The sequence below is a fragment of the Theobroma cacao genome, chromosome 1 (assembly GCF_053813885.1).
Source record: "Theobroma cacao isolate CCN51 chromosome 1, ASM5381388v1, whole genome shotgun sequence".
Classification (NCBI taxonomy): Eukaryota; Viridiplantae; Streptophyta; class Magnoliopsida; order Malvales; family Malvaceae; genus Theobroma; species Theobroma cacao.
Genome location: NC_142639.1, coordinates 37,361,346 through 37,384,017, shown reverse-complemented (window position 1 = coordinate 37,384,017; position 22,672 = coordinate 37,361,346). Strand labels below are relative to the sequence as shown.

General features: G+C 35.7%; 2 protein-coding genes across 3 annotated transcripts; both read left to right on the top strand.

Annotated features, from left to right (window-relative positions):
* Window positions 1–6: 6 nt before the first annotated feature.
* Window positions 7–6,654, top strand: PRL (Minichromosome maintenance (MCM2/3/5) family protein). 2 transcript variants are annotated; one of them, XR_001926260.2, is made up of 16 exons: window positions 7–163; window positions 255–322; window positions 471–530; window positions 666–889; window positions 1,499–1,676; window positions 1,917–2,039; window positions 2,138–2,227; window positions 2,443–2,585; window positions 2,788–2,965; window positions 3,236–3,427; window positions 3,735–3,907; window positions 4,091–4,294; window positions 4,735–4,900; window positions 5,199–5,420; window positions 6,113–6,289; window positions 6,529–6,654. XR_001926260.2 is itself a non-coding variant. In XM_018114334.2 (15 exons), the coding sequence occupies exons 1-15, from the start codon at window positions 133–135 to the stop codon at window positions 6,215–6,217; spliced, it is 2,157 nt and encodes a 718-aa protein (XP_017969823.2). In that variant the 5' UTR covers window positions 7–132; the 3' UTR covers window positions 6,218–6,654. The 2 variants fall into 2 exon arrangements, 1 of the variants encoding a protein (XP_017969823.2); XM_018114334.2 differs by having other exon boundaries at window positions 6,113–6,654.
* Window positions 6,655–7,697: 1,043 nt separating this feature from the next.
* Window positions 7,698–21,413, top strand: LOC18613689 (WD40 domain-containing protein). Its single transcript, XM_007051032.3, has 25 exons — window positions 7,698–8,019; window positions 8,886–9,256; window positions 9,791–9,939; window positions 10,290–10,529; window positions 11,791–11,900; window positions 12,009–12,086; window positions 12,166–12,272; window positions 12,565–12,659; window positions 12,747–12,877; window positions 12,994–13,097; window positions 13,195–13,269; window positions 13,420–13,498; window positions 13,699–13,867; window positions 14,960–15,030; window positions 15,531–15,611; window positions 15,744–15,814; window positions 16,809–16,905; window positions 17,057–17,116; window positions 17,305–17,359; window positions 17,444–17,844; window positions 17,918–18,720; window positions 18,801–19,728; window positions 19,827–20,390; window positions 20,517–20,575; window positions 20,981–21,413. The coding sequence occupies exons 2-25, from the start codon at window positions 8,904–8,906 to the stop codon at window positions 21,174–21,176; spliced, it is 5,076 nt and encodes a 1,691-aa protein (XP_007051094.3). The 5' UTR covers window positions 7,698–8,019; window positions 8,886–8,903; the 3' UTR covers window positions 21,177–21,413.
* Window positions 21,414–22,672: the final 1,259 nt, after the last annotated feature.

Here is a 22,672-nt window from a genome sequence, read left to right as displayed (position 1 = left end):
TTCCCGCCAAAACACTCCTCCCTTCTCATCTTTTGCCGCCAAATCTTATTGTTCTCTCTGTCCAATTCTCATTTTCCATCCTCACATTTCTCTCTCTCGCTCGCTTGCTCTTTCACTCTCGGTGCTTGAATCATGAAGGACCTCGACTTCAACGCAGACAAAGGTACTCTCCTCCCCCTATCTCTCTTTCTCTCTCTGCTGCATTTATCCTTTTTCCTGATTTTTGTTTTATTTTGTTTTTTATTTCTTAACAGTTCTCTCCAAGGAGTTCCTCTCAAACTTCGCAGATGCGACTGGCGAGGCCAAATACATGAACATTCTGGTGAATCTTGGTCTTTCCTTTCCCATCATCCTCACCAATTAAAAACCCTAGATCTCTAGTTTTCTGCTTCAAGAAAAAATTCTGAAAATTGTTAGTGATTTTTTTGTTCTCGTCTTATGTTTTAACCCTGACCTTTTCTCCATTTCAGCAAGATGTCGCAAATCATAAAATTAGAGCAGTGCAGATCGATCTTGAGGACCTATTTAACGTAAAATTTTTCCTATTTTCCTCTTAATTTATTTTAGATTATTTTTTTGTACTATTCTCTGTTGCCTATGTTTTTTTTTTGTTTCACTTTAAAACCCTTAATTTAGTGCGTTCGCTGTAAATTCGCTCTTCACAGTACAAAGACTTGGATGAGGAATTTCTCAGGCGGGTTACTGAGAACACTCGAAGATATATTGGAATTTTCGCAGGTGCAATCGATGAGCTCTTGCCGGAGCCCACTGAGGCCTTTCCTGATGATGATCATGATATATTGATGACACAGAGGGCTGAGGATGGAACCAATAATGCAGATGGGTCTGATCCGCATCAGAAGATGCCTTCTGAGATTAAACGTTACTAGTAAGCTTCAAGAAGAAAACCCTTTCACTCTTGATGCACTTAACCTGTTCTAAAGACTCCCTTTGGAGAATTAACGTATTCATTGCTGAGTTTATGCTGGTATTTTAGTGTCGATGTAGGTTTTTTAGTCAAATTATCCTTACAGTGTGGGAAACCAACCGCACAATTGAAGTTTAGGAAAGAAAACACATGACTAAACCATTGGAATGAAAAGAGCTTTCCACCCACCTTTATGTTTTGCTTACCAAGTAAATGCAAAAGTTTGTTATGGCAAGTGGTAGCTGACTGTTCCCTTTAAAAACAGAAGTCCCAGAATTAAAGTGCAATCTGACGTCAAAATACTGCTAGCTTCAGTGCTTTCTGATACTGATTACTTTTTATTGTTTTATCGTCAGGCTTACAATTTCTAAGTTGTTATGAGTGGATAATTTGTTACAAGAGCTTTTTCTTTTTTAATGTAGGTATGATGTGATCTTAAGCGTTCCATGTGAGGCTATATTGTTTAGCATGCTCTATAATGCATTTACTCTGTTTAACTTGTGGGAACATCTAATCTGTTCTTGATACACGTGATTGCTTTTGGCTGATGCTTGCTTGTTTTTGATTCAGTGAAGTTTATATCAGAGCACCTTCAAAGGGGCAGGCATTTACCATTAGGGAGGTTAAGGCTTCATATATTGGCCAGCTTGTAAAAATATCTGGTATTGTGACCCGTTGTTCAGATGTTAAGCCTCTGATGCAGGTAGCTGTGTACACATGTGAAGAATGTGGCTATGAAATTTATCAGGTAAATAACTCTAGTCAGATATGCTGTTGCATTATTTGAATATTTTCTTCTCTTTGGTTTAATACAATTTTGTTCAATTTGATAGTTGAACAGTCATCTAAAAAGAGAACTCCATTATGCTAGATATCATATAACATAGTTATCTGTGTAATTGATTTTAAAGGGAGCTTAAAATGCCAGTTTGGTCTCTTCTGCTTTACACTAACTTTTATTGTTTCATCTTCCACTCGTGTTAAACAGGATGTAACTGCTCGAGTATTCATGCCCTTGTTTGAGTGCCCATCAAAGCGTTGTTCAGTGAACAAGACAAAGGGGAACCTCATCCTTCAACTTAGAGCATCCAAGTTTTTGAAGTTCCAGGAGGTTCTAATTTAACATGATTTTCATTGATAAAAATAACAGTAATAGCAAGTAAGAAGTCACTCTGCTTTATTTATAATGTGTAAGATATATTTTTTCAGGCTAAGATTCAAGAGTTGGCAGAGCATGTTCCAAAAGGTCACATTCCACGGTCAATGACGGTACATTTTAGAGGAGAACTGACGAGAAAGGTTGGTGTTAATGTTGATTTCCTTGTAGCTAAAATACCAAAAAAGTTGATTTCATGCAATTTCTGAGTGTACACATTGCAACTGTTTCCTTTCTCCCCTTCCTCTCTTACAATGTCCCATTGCATGGCTGGAGACATTACCATCCTGTTCATAATGAACTTTAACTCCTTTGCACTAACAATGTATTTATATTCTACCTTGTTCGTTAATTTCAGGTAGCTCCAGGTGATGTTGTTGAATTATCAGGGATCTTTCTTCCTATTCCTTACACTGGTTTTAGGGCACTGCGTGCTGGGTTAGTTGCAGATACATACTTGGAAGCCATGTCTGTCACCCATTTCAAGAAAAAATATGAAGAGTAAGCCACTTTCCAAATCTCATCACAGAAGGCAGTTTTGGTTAAGCATCTATCTTCATGCTTTGTAATGTCAGTATGTGAGCTTGTAAAGAAGATTTGGCATTTGAAACAGAGGTCTTGAAGTTCAATATGCTGAAAGAAATCTATGAGGCTAAACAATACAGATGTGCAAGTATTTACCCTCAACTGTGCTCTACTGCAGGTATGAACTTAGGGGAGATGAGGAAGAGCAAATTGCACGTTTAGCTGAGGATGGTGATATATATAACAAGTTGGCACGGTCATTAGCACCTGAAATTTATGGACATGAAGATGTTAAAAAAGCTCTGCTTCTTCTTCTTGTGGGTGCTCCTCATCGGAAGCTAAAGGATGGGATGAAGGTAAAAATGCCGTTGTATCTTATGTTTTCTTGTGGTGTATATGTTTGCAGTCATTTTCTTTACTACAAAAGATTGGACAAATCTTTTGATTGTTATTTTACTCATAGAGTGCAAGGTATGCCTATGAGCAATATGGCATAATCTTCCTCACTCCCTCTCTCCCTCCTCAAAGAGTCTTCTTCTGCATGCATTTCTTTAATTTTTACTTGTGATATTTGCTTACTTTTTTATTTTTCATTCTGACATATGAATAACTTGGTTAAATTGTAGATCAGAGGAGATTTACATATTTGTTTGATGGGTGATCCTGGTGTTGCCAAAAGTCAGCTTCTTAAGCACATTATAAATATAGCACCCAGGGGAGTCTATACCACTGGCAGAGGAAGCAGTGGAGTTGGTTTAACTGCAGCCGTGCAGAAAGATCCTGTGACAAATGAGATGGTTTTGGAAGGTGGAGCCTTGGTGAGATGTGCTCTTTTCTTTTTGCTGTAATTATTGTATTTTAAGTGATACATATGAACATGAGATGGCGTAAAAGAATGTGGCAACTGTAACTGTTTCCTGTAAGGATTATATACACCATGTTGACCTTTCTTCAGCATCTACCATGTTACAAAATTATGTCTTGTTCTCTTAATGGTTATTAACTTGAGTTGGTTATGTTTTACAGTTTCGTTTGGTATATCTCATCTCAAATATGATTCCTTTCATCTAATTGTTTTTTTCCAAGTTTCCTATGGTTTAATGGAGACTTCTTGACCCTGTTCAGGTGTTAGCAGATATGGGTATATGTGCTATTGATGAGTTTGACAAGATGGACGAATCTGATCGTACAGCAATACATGAAGTTATGGAGCAGCAGACTGTCAGTATTGCAAAGGCAGGGATCACCACATCTCTGAATGCAAGAACTGCAATTCTTGCTGCTGCTAATCCAGCCTGGTAAGAATGTTCCTAGGTCATTCAAAGTTCTTTTTATGTAACTCTAATCATATTGGCAACTTCCCTTCACAAATTGAAAGGGACATAAATGGGGGTTAGAAGGAAGAGAATTCCTTCTTTGTCAGAGTGATCTGTATGAAAGATCAATTTTTATTAACTTGAGTCATATAACTTGTTTTGAAGGGGAAGATATGACCTACGTAGGACTCCAGCTGAAAATATCAATCTCCCTCCAGCCCTGCTATCAAGATTTGATCTTCTGTGGTTGATCCTAGATCGAGCAGATATGGATAGTGATCTTGAGATGGCAAGGCATGTTGTTTATGTGCACCAGAATAAAGAATCTCCTGCTCTTGGGTTCACTCCGCTTGAACCTTCTGTTCTTCGGTAAGTACCAGAATTACTTTTACTTGGAGAACTTGTCTAAGCTTTATAGATGATGCTTCCCACCTGATTAAAGTATAACTTTATGTGAGTCATTTTGCTGACTTGGTTTTTAATTGTTGTTAACATGATAAAAATGGTTGCAAAATCATGTGCGCCAGTTTGATAAATTATTAAAGCTTTGAAAATTTAGTCTGCATATCTTTTTTTCTTCTTTGCTTCTTTATGAATTTGAAGATGCTGGTCTGTTACATTAGTTGATACTGTCATGTGTGTTCTGTAGATCCTGTTTGTGTTACACTTATTCAGTAGCTACATGTATTGATATCTTAAAATTTTGTTGGTTTTGTTTAAGTTCTAACATTATGTTTGTCAGGATCTTCTAAGCAAGGCCTTGCCTCCTCTAGCAGTTGTTTTATCTGGCTTTTGTTTTTGTTTTCTAGTGCATATATTTCTGCTGCAAGAAGATTATCACCTTATGTTCCAAAGGAGCTGGAAGAGTATATTGCTACAGCATATTCCAGCATTCGGCAAGAAGAAGCAAAATCGAATACCCCTCATTCATATACTACTGTGAGGACTCTACTCAGCATTCTTCGGATATCAGCAGTAAGTCATCATTTTCTTTACTTTTTTTTGATAATTGATAATACTTTCCTATTTCTTGGTAAACTGGGTGGGGAGGGTGAGTTTTTTTGGGTTGGGCAAAGAGAGAAGGGCAGAAAGGATGTGGGTTGTCTGGATCTGAAATGTAGGTGCCACCCAATGCTTCAGATTTATTAATTAAGATGATATTGGCATTTGGATTGACAATTATAAGTTTTTGTGCAAAAACATCTTCACTTGAGTGGAGTATTCTTTTATTTGAATTGTGAATTAACATAAAATCAATATTATTTTCTCACAGGCGCTAGCAAGGCTTCGTTTCTCTGAAACTGTGGCCCAGAGTGACGTGGATGAGGCTCTTAGGTTGATGCAAATGTCTAAATTCTCTTTGTATTCAGATGATCGTCAGAAATCTGGTCTGGATGCCATCTCTGATATATATTCAATCTTAAGGGATGAAGCTGCAAGGGCTAACAAGATGGATGTGAGCTATGCCCATGCACTGAATTGGATCTCTAGAAAGGTTTGTTCTTGATATATGAGAGTTGAGCTTGAGTTATTGTTGCTTATTATTTAATGAAGTGAAATGCTATCTGAGTGAAAGCCAGTCACCTTCCAAGGCAAGGACGATATTGTAGACATAGGGTACCTTAATATGGAATCTTGTTGTTACTGTTTGACTTATTTCATCTCTAGAAACAAATGACCCATCACTGATATTCTGGGAACTCCGTAGAACTGCATTTTGATGGGAATAAGCTTTGTCTTAACCTGGCACCTAGGACGAAAATAATCTTTGATTAGTAGGATGAGGACATGGTTGGTGTGCGAGCCTATAACCCAGAGTGCTGTTTTTGGCAACCCCAAGGGTTTTGGTGGTGTATGTCACATTATATGCCCGTACAATAGATGCCACCAACCACTAAGTAATAGGATTAAAGATGTTTTGATTCATCTAATTAAACAACTCTGGCAGTTGACATTTTTTCGGAGGGTACTTGTGTATTATTTTCCATTCTAGCACCCAAAGCTACAATATAATGCTGGTAGTCTAGAAGCTAGACCTCAAAAGTTCGATGTTTATTCTTACTGCTTTTTGGATAAGTTTTATGTATTGGCATGTTAATACTTCTTCTCCCTGAGACTGAAATGCGTATATTTTGTTGTCAAGATTACGTAAAGTTTCTTACAGCTTAAGATTTTTGTTTTAAACAGGGATATAGTGAAGCTCAGTTGAAAGAATGTTTAGAGGAATATGCTGCCTTAAATGTGTGGCAAATACATCCTCACACCTTTGACATCCGGTTTATTGATGCCTGAAGTTCCTGTAAATTAATTGGAGGCAACCCAAACGGGAGAGTAGGCTGCATCCATCAGCACTCAAAGGGAAAAGTGAGTGGGAAGTTTATAATCACATCCGTTGCTTAAGTTGTTGTCCAATGTACCCTTCTTAGTGTAAGTACTCAGCATTGCAGACGTCAAATACCAGCTGCTCGAGTTTGTGCTTCATTTGAACCATGAAATATGGAAGTGATTATTTATCAGCGGAATGAATTTGCTTTGTTAACTAACCTGATAAAACAATCGTCATTAACTTTATCTTTTCTTTAATCTTTCCTTCTGTTGTGTAGCACATGGGAATATATTTTGATGGATCGATTGTGAACTGACTGATGGTGGTGAAAGAAACAGTGAAATTCTTGAGGACGAGGCTCACTGATTGTTGAAAAGTACAGGATTAAGCTTGCTGGCAACAATTTCTCTGCCTTTCTAGTGTGTACTAGGTCCTGGGTAGTCTAGTACGGAATATCTGCTTTGTGAACGGCATCATCTTTTCATGCTTTGGTTTATCTTTCATGTTAAAAGAATGTGGTACCGCTGTCTAATATTAATTTCACGAAAAGTGAAAAGGAAAGATGAAATCATGAAGTATGATGAGGCCATAAAAGTTGTGTTTGTTGGGCCTTGGCAGGACGTGCAACCATTTTCACTCTCTCGGTACCTTGTATGTAGTTCATGTATTCCCTAGTTTAAGTACTAGTAACAATTTTGGCTCCTTTTTTCTGCGGTAATTCAAAATTTAAATTGGTTCCCACCATATTTTAGCCAATTGTCAATCATGATAAATGGATAATGTGGTATTTCTTCTGGCTGTGTCGATGTGCAAATAGTCTAGTCATTTATTAATCAAATATTTTGTCGGATGGAATGTTGCTGTGTCATCAGTCGTTCCCTTGGAGGAAACAACTCTCCTGAGTTTTCTAAAAAGGGGAACTTACCAACTAAAGGAGTGGAGTCAGCATAATTTGGCAAAAATACCTGAAAGTTTTAAAAAAAAAAATCACTGGATATTGCGGGCCGGTTAGACTTAAGACTTCTGTTCAGTTGAATGTTAGTATTTCTTTGGTGCAGCTCTACTTGATTGTTTTGTCAGACAAAAGGCAACAATATGAGATACACTAAGTACGTAATTAATTACCCAAAAATAAATGAGAGGAAGTATTCTAAATATCAGCCAACACGAAATAAGGGAAAAACGGCTCGCAATTCCATAAATCCATTTGGCCACTTTCTGACTTCCACCGAACAATTTTCCGATAGAAAAGTCAATCGTAACCCTATTTCGGTAATCCCTTTAGAGCAGACAAAGTCAAAGACCGTCTCGCACATGGGGGCTTGCTTGTCTTTCACTTATTGGAGCGCCCTCTTTATCAAAACTGGTAGGCGCCCAAATCACTTGTAATTTTCCCTGTTCTATTACTTTACGTGTCCTAATTATTTTCTTAAACTTGTTAATTAATCGCAGGGCTTCAAGCTTTGTCCAAAAATGTATTCTTTTTTCTTTTTATCATCCCTCCATTTCCGTGTTCGTTTAGTTCTTTTCTCGTACGCAAAAACCCCGACTCCAAATTCTCCCAGAAAACTAGTAAAACGCAGAAATTTCATAATGTAACTTTTAGCTGCTTCTACTTCTCGATTCTCGTTATCTTTCCTCAACCCTCCACTTTTTTTTTTTTTTTAATTTCAAATTTTCAATAACTAAAAAAGCTCTCAAAATCAGTGTTGCGAAGTAAAGGAAAGCACGTGCTTGATGCTCGTTATCTAAGCCGACTCTAATTAAGGTAATAAGATCTTCTTTGATTTTCTACTTTGGATAAAATTACGTTTAGATTCTCCCTGGCTGCTGTTGTACGTGCCTTTTTTATTAGATCTTGAGCCGTTTAATTTTAATTCTGCTGTCGTTTCGGAGTGTTAATAGCTTCCAATTTGATGCTTATTTCGCTAGATATGAGGCAAGATTTTTTTGCTGACTTCTTTTTTTTTTTGTTGAATGATTTGCTCATGCAAATGGCTAAAATGTTGAAATTATGGGCGTCTCTATAACAAGTTGAAGGCTTAAATTAAAATTGAATTTTTCTTTTTCTTTTAAATTTAAAATGTTTAAACCTCTTAAGGATTCTAGTTGTAATTAGGGGGTTTTTTGTTTTGGATAGCCTAGAAATTTTAGTTAGTATGATAGTTGTAATTAGGCTTCCCGCGATGATATGTTATTACCAGCATCCTTTAACCGTTGTTTCTCGTAATTGACCATAAGGTGACCACTTGTTACAAAAACATTTCCATCTTTTATTGATTTGTCAAATGAATGAAAAGAATTTTGAGCTTGTAATTAGACATGACCGCTGTGAACCAGAAATCTTTTCTGTGGTTGCATTTGTGTTTTCTTTAGGGATTTTCTCTTCCTTGTGACTCTTTTTTTCTCACTTATTGTCCTGGCAACTATTACGAGAATAAGTTATTGGAATTAGGCTATAAATGTCCTACAATTCAGTTACTAGCTGTCCTGTCTCCTTTCGAGGGACATCCTTGGTATGTCTTTTAGGCTTTTCTTTCTTTTTTTAAAAAAATGAGGATTGCTGATGCATGCAATTAATACACTTCTGTTATGACTTCATTCTCGCATAACTGCTTTTTTTTGGATAGTCAGGTTGGATTGCACCAAAACATGGACTGGAAGTGTTCATCTTCTGCTGGTGCATCTTCTCTTTGCAAGGCACCTTTGAATGTCTCGACTACAATGCCGGAGAAGGCTCTGGTTGAGCAACAAAGGAGGGTTACTGATCATGCTGCGAAGACTAATGTAGATATAGACCTTAGAGAAATTTACTTCTTGATAATGCAATTTCTGTCAGCTGGCCCTTGCCAGAGAACTTTTGAACAGTTATCAAATGAACTATTGGAACATCAGCTTTTACCCAGAAGATATCATGCTTGGTTTTCAAGAAGTGGTGCGCATAGTGGGAACAAAAATGATGATGGCATCTCCTTCCCATTAAGTTATAACAACTTAGTGGAGAGGTATATGTGCATTTTATATCATTTGGTATTAATCATCAATGTTAGCTGAGAGGTTTTAGCTTTGTAGTTCTGCTTATTGAAAAACTATATACCATTTATGTTTGATGTCATGATAGCTTATATCATATTCCATAATGCTAGCCACTTAGTTCTCACATTTTTCACAGCACCTAACTCCATGTTTTCCCCTTTAAAGAATACTTGCTTGCTAGTTAGTTGTTGTTTTTCTTTCTTTTGTTGAACAATACAAATTGCTTTTACCTAAGTGAACCAACTGTACTTGAAAGATATTAGACGTGATTGCTTGCCCTTCGATAGATTAAGTAAGGGACGATCAGAAAGTCAAACTATGAGTAACAAATCAATGGTGGCATGTTATATTTAACTCCACATCTTATTTAAAATTCTAGTGGCATAGATTAGCTTGGACTGAAACAATGTTTTCTTTTATTTATTTACTTTTTTATATTCTCATTAGTTGTTTGGTCTTGATTCCATTTCAAGTTACTAAGTTCTGCCTTGTATAACTTTCAGGTATCCTCACATTGAGAAGGATCACTTGATAAAGCTTCTGAAGCAACTACTGTGTACTCTGTGTGGTGAAGTTGTAGGAGATGCCCATGCTCCAAATGCTGCTGATGTCCCTACATTACTGGGATCTGGTTCCTTTTCACTTTTGAATTGTATGTGATACCTTCATAGTAATTTACTTGATTCTCCGTCTGCTACACAACCCCCCTCCCTTTCTTCTGCAAAAATAATAACATGCAACTTTTCTGTTGAGATTGTGTTTGACAGACAATAATTGAAAATTGATGTAGTTGGTATTTATAATTGATTATGGAAATATGTTAAGAACATTTAATGAGATTGTTACTTTGGGACGCAGGAAGGATGATCAGAGTACCGAATTATATATGTGTTTCTCTTCCTTGATTTATGTCCTTCGATTTTTGCATAATCTGTCTGCTTTTTTTCTGAAAAGCAATAATCTCTCTTCTTATGTGGCAACTTTTACCTTTCTGTTTTGCAGCTGACTCAAGTGTGGGAAATAGACAGGGCAAGCCTATTCCTGCCTACCTGCGTTGGCCCCATATGCAAGCCGATCAAGTTCGGGGGCTAAGTATAAGAGAAATTGGTGGAGGTTTCAGAAAGCACCACCGAGCACCCTCTGTTCGCTCTGCATGCTATGCTATTGCTAAACCATCAACCATGGTGCAAAAGATGCAGAATATAAAAAAGTTGAGGGGGCATCGCAATGCTGTCTATTGTGGTATGATCAACTGAACTTACAGTTAGAATCTGCTTTTTGGGGAATTTTGTTCCAGTCGATGTTCCTCGTATGGTATTGTCAGTATCTGAAGAAACCCTTGGAATTTGACAGCATTAGTAAAATTGTTGGTGTAGTCAATTTCCTTGTATGTCTAGTAGTGCATAAGGGTTCCTTTCTTCAGGAATGGTGAAATATGGTGCACGTGAAACCGGTTTAACCAATTTTTTTGGCTAAATATATCTTTTAGTTTTATATTTCTGTAGAACTTCAAAGCAGAACAATTGAGGTCGTGAAACAATTTGTTTTCTAGTGACTTTTATTGTTCATTTTCGGTAATGGAAAAATCCTTTTCAATAAACATTTTCAGATTTGGACCAAATTGTCTATCTCAATATGTTTTTTAGTGACTTCCATTGTTCATTTTTATGGAAAAAATGTATTTTGTTTTTAATGATGTTGCTGATTGGAACATGAGAAAGTTCTAGAGAGAGGTTCATGCAGCATGGAAAGGAGATGCTTGAACTAAAGATTTTATTTTGTAATTTTTTTATATTTTTAATGAGTTCAATTGTGATTTACAGATTTAAGTTAGTTAGGCTGTTTTATATATAAATTAGTTTTGTTTATTTTCTAGAGTATAGGGTATTTTGTACTATATTTTATTAGGGTTTAGGTATTTTAAATACCTAGGGGAAAAATTTATTATTGACTTCAGTTATTGTTGGACTGTTTCTATTCTTTTGAACCTAGTTCTTGTTTGAGTTATGTGTAATTGTGAGTTGTAACTTGGCTGTAGCTGCAATAATCAATAAAATTGTACTTTCAATTTTCTTAGTTATTCCCTGAAATTTGCTGAGTGTCTTTTCCTTTTCTTCCTACTTCCTTAAATTTATATTGCTATTTTGGTGCCTATGTAATTATTTTAAGGCCTTATTTTGCAAAAAAACTCTTTGGAAGTGATGGCATTTCTCCATGTACTTTTACTCCTTGAGTTCACCATTTGGAAGATTTGTATTATCTAAACATCCAAGGATACAATAGTAAACTAAATATATGGTTTTATTATCAAAATAATTGAAAAGGCTTACAACAATCCTTTCTTCTCACAAGAAAGGAATAATGTTACTCCGTTTCTTTCCTATTCTTGGTATGAAACTCTATATTAAGTGCAGTATTGATAATGTATCATGTATATTATCTGTACAACTGCTCAAGCTTCAATAGACAACGGACTTAAACAAATATTGTTTGTGCCTTATAGCTATATTTGATCGCTCCGGGAGATATGTTATTACTGGTTCCGATGATCGCCTTGTCAAAATTTGGTCTATGGAAACTGCATTTTGTTTGGCCAGCTGCCGTGGACATGAAGTGAGTTCATTTTGATATATGAGATTCTTGATCTATCAGTGTAGCCTGTAATATTTTATTGCTTTTTCTATATAACTAAAGCAATTTTCTTGTTACATGTATATGCAGGGTGACATAACGGACCTGGCTGTTAGTTCAAACAATGCTTTGGTGGCGTCTGCTTCAAATGATTTTGTGATTCGAGTTGTAAGAATGCCTCACCTTGCTTTATAATATGCTCCTCTTTCTACCCCTGGATGACTAAATGGTTCCTTGTGATTTACAGTGGCGCTTGCCGGATGGGTTGCCAGTTTCAGTTCTGCGAGGGCATACTGGAGCTGTTACTGCCATTGCATTTAGTCCCAGGCCTGCCTTCGCTTTCCAGCTTTTATCGTGAGCCTCATTTCCACAGTTGCAGTTTCCTGTTGTAGCTCCTCTCATTTGGTTGATCTGCTGTGATACTTTAGTCTTTTATTTAGGTTTAATATATGTTTGTTTCATGTGTAAGCTTTTACTTATTCGGTGTTTCTTCTAGTTCTTAGAAGCTTTCTCTGAAAGGTTTCAATATAGTGTCTTTGATGTTGATAATTTGTTCTATCGTTACTTGGCTGGGAGGCTGCAAATTATAAATTTATGGCACTTCAGTTTATAGTTGATGGTGTTATTTCTCTGTTAACATTTGTAGGTCATCTGATGATGGGACTTGCCGAATCTGGGATGCCAGGTTTTCACATTGTAGCCCACAGATATACCTGCCGAAGCCTTCTGAAGCTGTTACTGGTTGGAGGACTGCTTCTAGATTGTTTTGTTAATGGTTGTATTGTTGTATAATATGAACTTACACTGCAACTGATAAGTTTTATGCAGGGAGGAGCAATTTTCCATCTAATAATGGACCTTCCTCAAGTAATGTTCCACAAAACCATCAGATATTATGTTGTGCATTCAATGTCAATGGGACTGTTTTTGTCACTGGTAGCTCTGACACTTTTGCCAGGGTGCGTCTAAACTTGTCAAATGCATCTTTTGGTTCATCTATAATCATGTTCAATTTATTTAACTTTAATTGATCTATATCGCTTAGATTTCTTTAGTAAGAGCTAGAAACTTGCAGGTCTGGAGTGCCTGTAAGCCTAGTACAGATGACTCACAACAACCAGTTCATGAGCTGGATGTTTTGGCAGGCCATGAAAATGATGTTAATTATGTTCAATTTAGGTTGGTCAGTTAGAATTGTCAGCTACTTTGTTATTAATATTACTATACCTCTTTTTCGCAACAAAATATCATTGCAGCTTTCTGTTTCTGTTTGCAGTGGCTGTGCTGTACCTTCAAGATCCTCAATGTCTGATACAAAGGAGGAGAATGTTCCAAAATTTAAAAATTCCTGGTCTGTAATACCCTCGTCTTACATAATGTGATTTATTGTAACTTAAGACTTTCTTTAGTTGTTCTTTTACTTCTTCTGTTTATTGTTTTTATGTTTAATTATTGTGGTCTACCTCTTGAGATCTGATTGCTTAAATTTTAATGTTTTTAGGTTCTGTCAGGACAACATTGTTACCTGTTCTCGTGATGGTAGTGCAATCATATGGATTCCCAGATCACGTAGATCCCATGTGAGTTCTTTTGATGAACCACAATCAAGTTCCAGTTAATGCCTTCAACTGCAAAATTTTTTTACGAAAAAAGGGATAAAAAACTCATTTTGGAGTTGTGTTGCACTTAAAGTCCATGAAGCTTGTAGTGCTGCAATTAAATTCAATAATATGAAACTGAATGAAGATTAATTCCTTTTACAATTCTTCCATTGTTATAGGGAAAAGTTGGACGTTGGACAAAGGCATATCATCTGAAAGTTCCACCTCCCCCGCTACCTCCTCAACCTCCTCGAGGAGGCCCACGTCAGAGATTTCTCCCAACTCCTCGTGGTGTCAATATGATTGTGTGGAGCCTGGATAATCGTTTTGTTCTAGCAGCTATAATGGGTAAAGTAGTGATCATGGACATGGAAGTTTATTTAAAACTCAGCATTAAGATAACATGTCTATCATAACTTTTCTTCTATTGGTTTATGTGCATTGTATATATCACTATTAAATATATGCTTAAAACCTAGTGGCTTTAGTGTTTTGAATTTTATAAGTAATGAATGGTGACACAACAGTCTAAAAGCACTTCTCTGGTACATTTATTTTGCTCTATTTTTATAGGAACATACTCTATATGTTTTTCTCTTTGTCGGCATAGTTATTTTGAAATTTCTTTTGGACTGCATCTTAAGATGCCCTTCAGAAGTGCACACCTCTTATTGCAAAAATTTGTTGTGAACAGCATCTGTTAATCTTGTTCTGCTCTCATCAAGTTATGTTCTAACATCTTACAACTATGAAAGTTGTGAAGGGGAAAATAAACAAGGAATATGAAAAACTTGCTCTTCTGTAAAGTGTTTGACTGACTCTCTGAATCAATGATGCTTTGCTGTCATGATTTTTTTTTTTTAAATTTAAAGTTCTTATAGTAAACCCTATTATCCTTTTTGTAGGGTGTTGCTAATTTTGTGTTAAAATATTTTTGGTATATTCAGTTTTACTTGCAAGCTATAAGAGGCTATTACATATCTTGAGATGCCTTCAGCCTCTTTCCCCATCAATAAAACAGTATCTTGGAAACCATGTTCATATTAGAATATTTCTGCTGTAAAATGTTGGTAGAACATGCTGAATCTTTTTTCTACTCCATCTTAAACAAAAGGCGTATGGTTACTACAGTAAAAATGTAAAAGCCTTCATCATTTTCCTCATCAATGTTATACGGCCTTTTAGTTTACTGAGTCCAACCCTTAAAATAATTTAGCAGCTGTGTTTTTTTTATTTGTTAAACTTCCTGTATTTTTAGTCTATCGTGTAATTTTTAGAGCTTATATGCTTTTTTCTTTTAGTTTTATCCTATAAACCTTTACTGATTATGTTGCCTTGAAGTTGCGGTAAAATGCCCTGTTTTTGGTTAATTTTGAGCTGCTTGTTTAAAATTGCTAATATAGTTCATTGGGGCATCTCAACTATTTGTTGTGAATTCAGATTGCAGAATATGTGTGTGGAATGCTGTTGATGGTAGCTTGGTACATTCTTTGACCGGTCACGTCGCATCAGTAAGTTGTGTTTAGCATTTTCTTGCCCTTCACAACAGATTCATATGATCGTGGTATTGATTTGTTTGTCTTTTTGTTTTTCTTGTTGACCAAGATAAAACAATTATAGAAAGATGATTTCCTTTGAGGGTATCAGAAACTCATCCTCATTGGAGTTGTTCGCCTCTTTTTAAATGCAGTTGATAGCAGGTTTTTATTTTTTTTCTTTTTTAATTAAGAGGATAACTTGAATAAACTTCATTTGCTTAATCTGAGCTTCACTGTTAAAAATGTACTCAATTAACAAGATGTAGTTGCTTGCCTGATTTCAGTTTTTTGTTCACTTGATTTTAGATGAATTTCATGCAATTAATATTGCTTGGTATGTTCTGATAGTGCTTCACATGTTTGTTGCCTTGGTGTTCTGGGACATCAATTTGTTCAATTCAACTGGTTATCATGATGTTGGAAAGAATTTGTCATTTTAATTCTGTTGCTCATTGGTTTTGAACTTTTGGCAGTCTTATGTTTTGGATGTCCATCCTTTCAACCCTCGAATTGCTATGAGTGCCGGATATGATGGAAAAACAATAGTTTGGGATGTGAGTTTCTTGTTCTTAATATATTTTCCATTGATCTGTTGACTTTTTCTGAAACTGCCAAATTATTTTTTTATTTATTTGTTAATGCAAGTGTGGACTGTTTATTGAGTTCTTTGGGAACTATATTTCCAGATATGGGAGGGCATACCCATCAGGATATATGAAATTGGTCGTTTTAAGTTGGTTGATGGGAAGTTTTCTCCGTAAGTGAAAATGTTCACCCATTAATTTCTTTTCTTTTCTTTCTTTAGCTGGAAAGATGACTTACATTTTTTTATTATTCTGAAAAAGTTTTTTTTGTCAAAACATGGATTATTGCCTTGCTCTGTCTTATCTAGACAATTACTTTTATTTCTATAGCATTCCATATTTTGGTATGTGTCCATCCATTTTATGATCCTTGACTGCATGTATTCTCTCATCAGACTTGATTATATGATCAAGTCAACTAGTTAGTGTTTATTGTTTTTAGATCTTGGTTATATGGGCCTGTTGATACAATAGAAAAAGGCATGTTAAGCTTCTATATGAAATACCTTATGATTCAAGTCAGATGCTTAATTCTCTAGTAGTTTATACTTCATGATACAACCACAAAAAATGCAGAATTTGGGCCTTTAGAGAGTATCTTACTATTATGTATAATGTATATCTTACTGTAACAGATCTGTTCAGCTAGGCTAACCATCTCTTGAGAATGGATTGTATCATATGAATGTTAGTTAGCCTTAACCATTTCTTTTCTGGATTCTGCTTCTTTTCGCACAATTTCTGTTTGCCAAACTTGGATTAGATATGCTTTTCCTTGTTACATTGAATTCTGTTTCTAGCTTTATTAGCATGATATTCCAGCTGTTCTAGTCTGTTTGTGGTTGCTCAACCATGGTATTGTTTTCAAAAGGTTGTGGAGCATCAACATGCTCAAGCATGAATTTTATTGAGTTTGACATTTTACACTTGCAAGAGAGGTGCACACATGTGTTTACAATTTTGAATAACAAGAGTCTAACTAAGACTGCTTTATTAGGTGTCTATGCTGGGTGGTTCATATTTTGTAGCTCTTTTGCCAGCAATTGTTTTATTGGAAAAACTAATTACATATTCTTGTTATGTGCATCTCAAATCAGAACTATTTTGTTAAATCTTAAGAATTGTTATTGTGAAGAGACCTGTAGCATTCTTCTTTTTTGTTAATAGGGATGGGACATCAATTGTACTTTCGGATGAAGTTGGGCAGATATATTTGCTGAACACTGGCCAGGGTGAGTCTCAAAAGGATGCCAAGTATGATCAGGTAGCTGAAATTTTGCTTGTAAAGCATATCTCCCGTTTTCTCTTTATTTATTTATTTCTTTATGTTTTTTCCTTTTCCCTTCTCTGCTCATAATATAAGTTGACGTCGTGCAATTGCTTTATGAGGTTGTCTTTCTGTTCTCTTCTGGCAGTTCTTTCTTGGGGACTATCGCCCCCTTATTTGGGATTTTGGTGGAAATGCTCTTGATCAGGTATGTTGCAACTCCATGTTAAACTAATATGCGGTGGATCTCATGTTTGTCAATTCAGACAGTATCAATTTGCATTGCATCATAAAACATGGACAAGTGTGAGAGTTTTGAAGCATTATTCTTGTTTCTGTGTGATGCTTATGCGTCTGTTTGCAACTGATGTGTTATTCACTTAATCTTTGGTGCAGGAGACACAACTTCCTCCACATCGTAGGAACATGCAAGATCTTATTTGTGATGCCAGTATGACTAGAACTCCTACTTCTGTAGATTTTTTAGCATGTTATACTGACATAATTTAGCTAATGATTTGATGGGAAATTCCAGGCATGATTCCATACCCAGAACCTTATCAGACTATGTACCAGAAACGACGACTTGGTGCTCTGGGTATTGAGTGGCGTCCATCTTCCACAAAGTTTGCTATTGGCCCTGATATCAGTTTAGGCCAGGATTTTGAAATGCCAGCCTTGGAAGATTTGGAGAGAATGATGGAACCACCACCTGAGTTGATAGATGCCATGTATTGGGAACCTGAAAATGAAGTTATCAGTGATGACACTGATTCAGAGTACAATGTTGCTGAGGAATGTTCTACAGAAGGTGAACGGGGGGCATTGTGCTTCAGCTCTTCTAGAGGCACAGAGAGTAGTGAAGAAGACAGTGACGTTGAATGCAGTCATAAAGATGGCCTTCGCAGATCACGAAGAAGAAAATATAACCCTGAAGTAAGTGGCATTGGTCTTCCACCAGTTTTGATTATTGTTTGGCCCATGGTCAACTGAATTTTATTATTTTCAGGTTGAGGTAAAGACTTCATCAGGGAGGCGAGTCAAAAAGAGATGCTTGGATGAGCATGATGGCTCTATATCTGGAAACAATAGGACTAAAAACTCAAAAAGTGGCAGAAAAGCTTCAAAGAAAAAGTCTTCCAAATCTAAGTCATTGAGACCTCAGAGAGTCGCAGCACAAAATGCTCGAAGCATGATGTCTAGAATCACTGGGACATCTACAGATGGTGAGGATGAAGTTGACTTAGAAGGTGATTCATCTAATAGTGAGTCATTTTCGGAAGATTCAAGTATTGAAAGCAGTGATATTGAGAGAAACTTGGAGAGCATACAACTAATGTCCATGAAAAAAGAACAAGAGTCTGAGGATGTAGCGTGGTCTCATGAACTCCCCAAATCTCAATCTAATGTTGTGAACAGGAAGAGATTGGTCCTAAAGTTCTCATTACGTGATTCTAAGAAGCCAGAGGCCCCAGAGGCCACCAGATTTTTGAACAGTGACAATCAGATCAATTTACTGGACCATTCTGGACCTGAGGGAACTTTTGATGAGAATGGAAATGCCTGCATCAAACACCCTGGCTTATCTTGTGCAGATGTGGAGCTGTTGGACCATGACAGGATTGGTCTGGCAGATACAAGGCAAGCTATAAATACTGGGGATTATTTGGAGGAATTTGTGGGGGACAAGGAGAACAAAGAGAACAAAATCAGATGGGGTGAGGTTAAAATTCGGACATCAATGCGTTCAAGATCAGGAGATATGATGCCAACTGATGTCCACAATGAAAACAGGATTTCTACTGTCAATGGGTATGTTAAATCTGAGAATGAATTGGAACTTTTATTCCTAATATAAAAATCCATATTTATGGATATATTTTGTCTTGCAGGGAGGATGGACGGTTAGGGAGTCATGCAGTGCAAGATCTGAATAGAGTGACAATGGAAGAGTTTGCTCCTGATGAGGTGCACAAATCTTTAACATCTGAGTTTCTGTCCCTAAGTGACCACCAACTAAATGGCAGCTGTGATAAATATGGAAATCATGATTCATCACAAACTCATCAGGTCGGTAGTGTTAACCAATCTCATGAATCAAAAGAGATTACTCCACACAAATTGGTGAAATTAAGAATAAGGACAAAAGCAATTTCAGGAGACCTTGGAAGTCCCTCCAAACTAAAATCCCTCACTGTAGTGCATGATCCAACCTGCAGTGGAGGTGATGTGAGGTCCAGAGACACTTTGTCTGTAGACCACAATCCTGGTTACTGCATGCAAGAAATAGGTGAAGGTTCTGACAGATCAAGTTCTCTGCATTTATTGCACTCGGGTTTAAATTTAAACAAGATTCATGGGGAAAGCCCATATAAGGACAAAACTGATTCCACAGGTTTAAATGCCATCAATGATCATGATTCAGAAATTGGTTTCAGTGAAGCAGCAGCTGATGCAGTACGTAGAACACGATCCATGAAGATGAAGGCAAGTTCACAGGAACAGCATGCTTGGAACCATAACTTGAAGGTAAGAGTAGAGCATGCTTTAGCAGGGACATCAACAAATGAGGACAACTTCTCTGTGAAAGCATATAATGACATCATATCTGAAGAATGGATGTCAAGTTCCAAAGTGAGAGAAAGATCAAGAACCACCAGAACCAAGCGGGGTGGAGATCCTGACAATAACTCAAAATTTTCAAGTGGAAGGAAGTCAAATCCTTCTGGTAGAAAATTATCATGGTTGATGTTATCAGAGCAGGAGGAGGGTTATCGTTATATACCCCAGCTGGGTGATGAAGTTGTATATTTCAGACAGGTATGTTATGCTTCCTCTGGATAAGTTGTATTTGCTCTGAACAAACTCAAACATAACTTTTTTTCACAACTCAGAACATGGATTTTGTTATTTTGCAGGGGCATGAAGAGTGCATTGAATCAGGTCGCTTAAAGGGGCCTGGTCCATGGAGCTCAAGGGGATACCTGAGTGCAGTGGAAATTTGCAGAGTTGAAAACCTTGCTTATTCCCACTTTCCAGGTTCTGGAGAGAGTTGCTGTAAAATCACACTTAAATTTGTAGATAATTCATCACGTGCATTTGGTGATGCATTTATATTGACCCTGCCTGAGTTGATTGGCTTTCCTGATTTTCTTATTGAGAAAACAAGATATGATGCTGCAATGAGGAGAGAATGGACCCGTAGAGATAAATGCCTAGTGTGGTGGAAGAACGATAATGGGGAGGGTGGTAGTTGGTGGGATGGTAGAATTGTTGCTTCACAGGCCAAATCTATGGATTTCCCTGATAGTCCTTGGGAAAGATACGAAGTTAGTTACAAGGATGGCTGCAAGTATCGGCACAGTGCTTGGGAACTGCATGATCCTAACTTTCCATGGGAGCACCCAAATATTGATTCTGAAATCAGGAATAGGCTATTGTTTTCTTTTGCTAAATTAGATCGTTCAGTGAGCAGAAATCAGGTTCTTTTCTAACTACTTATTTCCTTGAAGTTCTGGAATTTGCAGTGAAAATTTTGTTTTAAATGTAGGAGAGGATGAGTTTTTCCACAAGGTTAAATTTTTTCTTCTGCATTTCAAACGGTGCAGGACTTTTATGGATTTCAGAAACTGAATGAAGCTGCTGAGAAATCAGAATTTCTGAACAGGTATAACTCCCCTTTCCACACCTACCCTTATCGCATTTGTTTTCCTGTTATGCTGCCTCTTCCTACCTTGTTTTCAAAATATTGCCTAATGGCATATATAACTTTACTTATATCAAGCTACCTTTTTATTCTCATGTTTCAATTTTTTTGGTTTATGCATTATATTAGTTCCAGTCTTATTAGGAAAATAGAAAAGATCAGTGATTTTCGAGTATTTAGAAAGAATCAATGAGAGAAGTGTTGTGCAAATGACTGAGTAGTGTTTATTCTTTTTGATAATTTGTGTGCATTATTACACTTCTCTATAAATTATAGTTTGTGCCAGAACAGACAGATAATTGAACATTCATTGGCCTGTAATTCATAGGCATCTGCAACATAAATGAATTTTTGGAATTCTTACAGGTTTCCAGTTCCATTGTATCCCGAATTGATCCGGCTTAGGTTAGAGAACAACTACTATCGGACCTTGGAAGCAGTGAAGCATGACATAAACATAATGCTGTCAAATGCGGAGAGTTATTTCGTTCGAAGTGCTCACCTATCTTCCAAGATGAGGCGCCTATCAGACTGGTTTACCAAGACATTGTCAAAATTGTAGGAAGCTGTATAGATTTTTTTTTCTTTTTTCTTTATTTTTTTTCAATCTTAATTACATCTCTTACAACTCATCCGTCCAATTTTGTAAGACAAATCATTTTTAGGCATTACTGAACACTGATAAAAGAAACGGGGTTCAAAGGGGAAGGGATGCATATCTACTAGATATTTTATTCATTGCATGGATGCATGTCCCTTGTGAGTTTTAGGAAAAATATGCACAGCATATTTGGAAAAACATCGTCCATGCTTTCTTCATTTTTTTCTTTTTTTTTTTTTTTATGTTGCCGCTGTGTTAGCGGTGCCGGACGCTTCTGGCGTGGTTTTACTTTTGGAGGTGTTGATGCAAGTGCTGAATTTTAAAATACTATATTAAATTAAATGTCGGACTAAAATATGATAATAACATAATGCTTTAAAATTTTTTAAATTATTTAAAAAATTTTAAATAAATTTATCTTTTTTTATTTAATTTAATCAAGTTTTTATGATTTTATTTTAAATTAAATAAATTTTTATAATTAATTATTAATTAAAATATTATTTATCATTTTATGTTTGTTTGATATTATGTAAATACTAAATGACAATTGACTAATGAATTAGTTAATTTTTAAAGAATAAAAGTTTATTTGATTTAAAATAAAAATATAAAAATTTAACTGAATATAATAAAATAATAAAAATTTATTTAAATTTTGTAAGTATTATATCATAAATTGATTAAAAAGTAAGTTTTTCAAAGGCATTGACTTTTTAGTATAATATCTAAAAAAAATCAAACTATTTAAGAAAATTTAAATAAATTTATATTTTTTTTACACTCAATCAAACTTTTATAATTTTATTTTGAGTTAAATAAATTTTTTTATTTTTATTTTAAGTGAAACAAATTTTTTTATTTTTATTTTGAGTTAAATAAATTTTTATAATTCATTATTGACTTGTACGATTAATGATTAATTTAATTAAATATTATTTGTCATTTTATAGTGTACGTAAGGTGATATATTGATATATTTTAATTAATGATGACATGATATGTTAATTTGACATAATAATATGATCATGTGATATTTATCATATTTCACATCAACATCATGTAGATATTTTTTTAAAATAATTCATAATATATTAAAAACATAAAAAAGTAAAACTCCACTTTTGAAATAAAAACAAAAAAAATCATATTCGTTACTCTCTAAAATTGAGAATAACAGCTCAGAATCATCTTCAAAAGTGTCACCTACAAGACTACACAATAGACCAGAAACTCGAAGAAACTTGTACGCATAAACCATACCTTGCAACATGAGGACTAAGGCATTCACCTCACCTCCATTCCCCAGTTACAAAAAGTCACTTAATTCAACCAATTCAAAAAGTATCAGTTTATCTAAACATGTAACTTGAATGAATGTAATAATAATAAAAAAATTATTTAAATGACTTTTTTTATCATTATATCAAAAAAATTTAAATCCTAATATAGACAAA